The following is a 6,100-nucleotide window of genomic DNA, read 5'->3' as shown; positions in this document are numbered from 1 at the left end:
CCATCACAATTTTTTTTTTTTTTTTCATTTTCCAAAAAATAAAGATTTATTATTATTATTATTATTATTAGTAATAATTAATTATCAATCTCCTCCCTCAGGCAAAGGAATTTTTTTTATTTTTATTTTTAATTTTTTATTTTTAATTTTTTATTTTTAAATATTTGAATTTTAGTTTAAAAGATAGAATATAAATAATTTTGTTAATGCACCAACGATTGAACAAAAAATATTTTAATAAATTCACCATTAGTGAGAACAGCACTGACTTACCTCCACTATCACATACCATTGATTCTTTTTATATTATTTTATTTTATTTTATTTTTATTTTATTTTAATTTTATTTTTATTTTTTTTTTTTATTTTTATTTTATACTATTTTTATTTTATTTTATTTTATTTTTATTTATTACATTTTTATTTTATTTTAAAGATAATTATTTGAATTTTAGAAAAAAAAAATTTAGATAAGATTACTCTTTTTTTATTTCATTTACAAATTGTAAAATTGGGATTTATTTTTGGTTGGTTTAATATTTAAATTATAATTTAATTTTTGTAATTTTAATTACAACCACAATTGTTTGAACCTCCAGTTAAAATGGAACCCCCTCCAAGCTTCCATAAGTTTCAACAAGAATACCACCAGGGTTACGACCAATTCCACCGAGAAATCCTGGATTGCTAATGCTAATGCCGCCACGGCGTTCAATTGAATTCATTGATTGTAAAGAAGATAATGAATTTGATAATGATGATAAATTATTTGATTTCGAAATTGATTTAACATTACTAATTGATGAAATTAAACCTATATAAAATTATTATTAAATTTTTAAAAAACAAATAATTTAAATATTTTTTTTTTTTTTTTTTTTTTTACAAAAAATAAAGCATACCTAAGATTGTCATTTTTTGATATTATTTAATAGTATTATTTGTTTGTTCGTTTTGGAATATTAATAAAAAAATAAATAAATAAAAAAGTATTTATCACTACGTTATCAAACAGGGTCTGAAAAAAAAAAAAAAAAAAAAAGAGAAAAAAAAACAGCTGTGTTATTTTTATTTGTGTGCAAATATAAAATTTAATATAAATTTTTGTTTTTGTTTTTTGGACCCCCTTTTTAAAAAGGGGTTAATATATTTTATTGATGTAGTTAATTTATTATCTTTTGAAAACAATAATTTGATATATTAATCGAGAGTGATGGAAGATTATAATCATATCGAGGACAGCCAAACGGAGATTTCTATTCAAAAGCATAATGTAAAAAAAAAAAAAAAAAAAAAAAAAAAAAAAAAAAAAAAAAAAAAAAAAAAAAAGAATTTTGAGTAATTAATGAGGTTTTTGATAAAAATTCATTTTCTTTATGATTAATCTTTTTGATTGAATGATTTTTTTTATTTTTTTATTTTTTTTTAAATTTATTATTATTTAAATTTTCTTATCCAGGGATAATTTAATTTGGAATTTTTTTTTTTTGTGATTTTTTTTTTTTATATTTAAAAGACAAACTTGTAATTTAAAGTTACAACTCTTATTAATTTTTTAAATAAAGAACAACTTTGAAAAATAATAAATTTAAAAAATAATTTTAAAAAAAGTATAATTAAATAATTCTATTTTTTTTTTTTTTTATTTTACAAATTAAAAAATTGGGTTTTATTTTTGGTTGGTTTAATATTTTAATTATAATTTAAGTTTGTAATTTTAATTACAACCACAATTGTTTGAACCTCCAGTTAAAATGGAACCGACTCCGTGTAAAACAGAACCAATGATTACACCAGTACCAACAAGAACACCACCAACAAGACCACCAACTCCACCGAGTAATCCTCCATTTCCACAACCACCACCACATTGAATTGAATTCATTGATTGTGTAGAAGATGATGAATTTGATAATGATGATAAATTATTTGATTTTGTAATTGACTTAACATTACCAATTGATGAGATTGAACCTATTTAATAATTGTTATTATAGTAAATTTTAAAATAAGTATTTAATAATTAAATTTTTTTTTTATTTTATTTTTTTATTTATTTTTTTTTACAAAAATAAAACATACCTAAGATTGTCATTTTTTATTATTATTTAGTATTATTTATTTGTTTGTTTTGGAATAAAAAAAAAAAAAAAAAAAAAGTATTTATAATTTTTTTTTTTTAATAAAATAATTGAAAAATAAATAATATTAAATAATATTAAATTTATGTATTGGTTTAACTTCTAATCATAATATAGTTGTAGATGTATATTAAATCTCAATGTATCACTCAATCTTTGTTTAATTTTTTATTTTTATTTTTATTTTTATTTTTTTTTTTTTATTATTTTTATTTTTTTTTTTTTTTTTTTTTTTTGGGGGTTTAAAAAAGTTGTGTTTATCATTTTCGATAATTTTGTATATAGATAGATATTCTTAAATAGTGAATATAAAAGATTTAAAAGAATCATCCAAGAATGGTAAAGTGTTATTTCTTAATTTGAATTGTATATTTAATAATCTATAAATTTTATAATAAATTGTGATTGTGTTATTTTCTCTTAAAATTTAACCTATTATTTCCTTAATAAATAAATCATACTGATCTAAGATACAATTTTTTAAATAAATGAAAATGTAGGGTATCTTATATTTTTTACAATTGTTTAGTTATTATTAAAAATAAAAATATAGTTTTTTTTTTTTTTTTTCAAAAAATTTAAAGTTTTTATAAATAAAAAAAAAGTATAAATAAGAAAAAAAAAAAAATATTAATAATATACAAAACAAAATAAAAACAAAACAAAACAAAACAAATAAAATGACAATCTTAGGTATGTAAAAAATAAATAAAAAATAAAAAAAAAAAAAATTGTATTAATAAATTTTATTATTAAATAGGTTCAATCTCTTCAATTGGTAATGTTAAATTAATTTCAAAATCAAATAATTTATCATCATTATCAAATTCATCATCTTCTTTACAATCAATGAATTCAATTCAATGTGGTGGTGGTTGTGGAAATGGAGGATTACTCGGTGGAGTTGGTGGTCTCGTTGGTGGAGTTCTTGTTGGTACTGGTGTAATTGTTGGTTCTGTTTTACACGGAGTCGGTTCCATTTTAACTGGAGGTTCAAACAATTGTGGTTGTAATTAAAATTAAAAAATTATAAATATATATTAAATAAATTAAAAATAAACAAAGTTTAATTATTTGTAAATGTAAAAAAAAAAAAAAAAAAAAAAAAAAGCTTTGAGTAATTAATGAGGTTATTGATAAAAAAAAAAAAAAAAAAAAAAAGTATTTTGAGTAATTAATGAGGTTATTGATAAAAATTCATTTTCTTTATGATTAATCTTTTTGATTGAATGATTTTTTTATGTTTTAATTTTTTTTTAAATTATTATTATTTAAATTTTCATTACCTAGGATTAATTTGGAATTTTTTTTTTTTTTTTTTTTGTGGTTTTTTTTTTTTAATTAAAAGACAAACTTATAATTTTAAAGTTACAACTCTTTTATTAGTTTTTTTTAAATAAAGAACTGCTTTGAAATTTAAATAATTAAAAATAATTTTAAAAAAGTATTATTAAATATTTCTATTTTTTATTTTTTTTTATTTTACAAATTATAAAATTGAGGTTAAATTTTTGGTTGGTTTAATATATAAATTATAATTTAATTTTGTAATTTTAATTACAGCCACAATTGTTTGGACCTCCAGTTAAAATGGAACCAACTCCATGTAAAACAGAACCAACAATTACACCAGTACCAGTAAGAACACCACCAACGAGACCACCAACTGCACCGAGTAATCCTCCATTTCCACAACCACCGCCACATTGAATTGAATTCATTGATTGTAAAGAAGATGATGAATTTGATAGTGATGATAAATTATTTGATTTTGAAATTGATTTAACATTACCAATTGATGAGATTGAACCTATTTAATAATTATTATTATAGTAAATTTTGAAAAATAAGTATTTAATAATTAATTTTTTTTTTACAAAATATAAAGCATACCTAAGATTGTCATTTTTTATATTATTTTTTAGTATTAATTGTTTGTTTTGGAATATAAAAAAAAAAAAAAAAAAAAAAGTTTTTATAATTTTTTTTTTTAATAAAATAATTGAAAAATAAATAAAATTAAATAGTAATAAATTTATGTATTGCTTTAACTTTTAATCATAATATCGTTGTAGATGTATACATTAAATCTGAATTTATCACTCAATCTTTGTTTTATTTTTTATTTTTTATTTTTTTTTTTTTTATTATTTTTTTATTATTTTTTTTTTTTTTTTTTTTTTTTTTGGGGGGTTTAAAAAAGTTGTGTTTATCATTTTCGATAATTTTGTATATAGATAGATATTCTTAAATAGTGAATATAAAAGATTTAAAAGAATCATCCAAGAATGGTAAAGTGTTATTTCTTAATTTGAATTGTATATTTAATAATCTATAAATTTTATAATAATTTAAATTGTGATTGTGTTATTTTCTCTTAAAATTTAACCCATTATTTCCTTAAAAAATAAATCATAATGATCTAAGATATAATTTTTTATATAAATGATAATGTAGGGTATCTTATATTTTTTTGCAATTATTTAATAAAAACAAATACATAATGTTTTTTTTTTTTTTTTTTTTTTTTTTTTTTTTTTTTTTTTATTTAAAAGTTTTTATATAAAAAAAAAAAAGTATCATTTTGAAAAAATTAAAAATTTATAATTATCCAAACCAAAATATAACCAAACCTTAATAAATAAAATGCCATCTTAGGTATGTAAAAAAAAAAAAAAAAATATAAAAAAAAAAAAATTGTAATTAATTAAAAATTTCAATTAAATAGGTTCAATCTCATCAATTGGTAATGTTAAATCAATTTCAAAATCAAATAATTTATCATCATTATCAAATTCATCATCTTCTTTACAATCAATGAATTCAATTCAATGTGGTGGTGGTTGTGGAAATGGAGGATTACTCGGTGGAGTTGGTGGTCTCGTTGGTGGAGTTCTTGTTGGTACTGGTGTAATCGTTGGTTCTGTTTTACACGGAGTCGGTTCCATTTTAACTGGAGGTTCAAACAATTGTGGTTGTAATTAAAATTACAAAAATATAAATATATATTAAATAAATTATAATAAACAAAATTTAATTATTTGTAAATGTAAAAAAAAAAAGAAAAAAAAAAAAAGAAAAAGTAATAAATGAGATAATTACATTAGGTTGAAATAATTGATAAAAATTCATTTTTTTTATGATTAATCCTTTTGATTGAATAATTTTTTTTATTTTTTTAATTTTTTTTAAATTATTAAAATTTGCATTACCCAGGAATAATTTAATTTGGAATTTTTTTTTTTTTTTTTTTTTTATATTTAAAAGACCAACCAATAATTTTTTAAAGTTACAACTCTTTTATTATTTTTTTAAAAAAAAGAACTACTTTGAAATATAATAATTTAAATAATAATTTTAAAAAAGGTATTACTTAATATTTTTTTTTTTTTTTTTTTTTTTTATTTTACAAATTATAAAATTGGGTTTTATTTTTGGTTAATTTAAAATATAAATAATTTAATTTTTGTAATTTTAATTACAACCACAATTATTTGAGCCTCCAGTTAAAATGGAACCAACTCCATGTAAAACAGAACCAACAATTACACCAGTACCAGTAAGAACACCACCAACGAGACCACCGACTGCACCGAGTAATCCTCCATTTCCACAACCACCGCATTGAATTGAATTCATTGATTGTAAAGAAGATGATGAATTTGATAATGATACATTATTTGATTTTGAAATTGATTTAACATTACCAATTGAAGAGATTGAAGCTATTTAATTATTTTGAAATTTTTAAAATTTATTAATATTGTTTTTTTAAATATATATTTAAAATTTAAATATATTATTTAAAATATTACCTAAGATTGTCATTTGTAATTTTTAAATGTTTATTTGTTTGTTTTATAATAATAAATTATGAAAAAAATATAAACTATTTTTATTCAAAAAAAAAAAAAAAAAAAAAAAAAAAAAAAAAAAAAAAATTAAAATACTATTAAAAT

The 6,100-nt window shown here is 18.1% G+C and overlaps 6 protein-coding genes across 6 annotated transcripts; 2 read left to right on the top strand and 4 right to left on the bottom strand.

Annotated features, from left to right (window-relative positions):
* Positions 1-599: 599 nt before the first annotated feature.
* Positions 600-915, bottom strand: DDB_G0273025 (hypothetical protein; the record flags this gene model as incomplete). Its single annotated transcript, XM_639914.1, has 2 exons — positions 600-814; positions 903-915. 2 exons carry the CDS (start codon positions 913-915, stop codon positions 600-602), a joined length of 228 nt encoding a protein of 75 aa, XP_645006.1.
* An 802-nt stretch (positions 916-1,717) lies between these two features.
* Positions 1,718-2,095, bottom strand: DDB_G0272927 (cystine knot domain-containing protein; the record flags this gene model as incomplete). The annotated part of the gene is made up of 2 exons (XM_001134633.1): positions 1,718-1,974; positions 2,083-2,095. The coding sequence occupies 2 exons, from the start codon at positions 2,093-2,095 to the stop codon at positions 1,718-1,720; spliced, it is 270 nt and encodes an 89-aa protein (XP_001134633.1).
* A 726-nt stretch (positions 2,096-2,821) lies between these two features.
* On the top strand, positions 2,822-3,158 carry DDB_G0272658 (hssA/2C/7E family protein; the record flags this gene model as incomplete). Its single annotated transcript, XM_639912.1, has 2 exons — positions 2,822-2,834; positions 2,902-3,158. The coding sequence occupies 2 exons, from the start codon at positions 2,822-2,824 to the stop codon at positions 3,156-3,158; spliced, it is 270 nt and encodes an 89-aa protein (XP_645004.1).
* A 536-nt stretch (positions 3,159-3,694) lies between these two features.
* Positions 3,695-4,047, bottom strand: DDB_G0272656 (cystine knot domain-containing protein; the record flags this gene model as incomplete). Its single annotated transcript, XM_639911.1, has 2 exons — positions 3,695-3,951; positions 4,035-4,047. The coding sequence occupies 2 exons, from the start codon at positions 4,045-4,047 to the stop codon at positions 3,695-3,697; spliced, it is 270 nt and encodes an 89-aa protein (XP_645003.1).
* A 382-nt stretch (positions 4,048-4,429) lies between these two features.
* Positions 4,430-5,126, top strand: DDB_G0273023 (cystine knot domain-containing protein; the record flags this gene model as incomplete). The annotated part of the gene is made up of 2 exons (XM_639910.1): positions 4,430-4,439; positions 4,870-5,126. 2 exons carry the CDS (start codon positions 4,430-4,432, stop codon positions 5,124-5,126), a joined length of 267 nt encoding a protein of 88 aa, XP_645002.1.
* A 489-nt stretch (positions 5,127-5,615) lies between these two features.
* DDB_G0273021 (transmembrane protein) lies at positions 5,616-5,969 on the bottom strand (the record flags this gene model as incomplete). The annotated part of the gene is made up of 2 exons (XM_639909.1): positions 5,616-5,866; positions 5,957-5,969. The coding sequence occupies 2 exons, from the start codon at positions 5,967-5,969 to the stop codon at positions 5,616-5,618; spliced, it is 264 nt and encodes an 87-aa protein (XP_645001.1).
* Between the last annotated feature and the right edge of the window lie 131 nt (positions 5,970-6,100).

This window comes from Dictyostelium discoideum, assembly GCF_000004695.1.
Source record: "Dictyostelium discoideum AX4 chromosome 2 chromosome, whole genome shotgun sequence".
NCBI lineage: Eukaryota > Evosea > Eumycetozoa > Dictyosteliales > Dictyosteliaceae > Dictyostelium > Dictyostelium discoideum.
This window is presented reverse-complemented; position numbering and strand designations above follow the sequence as displayed.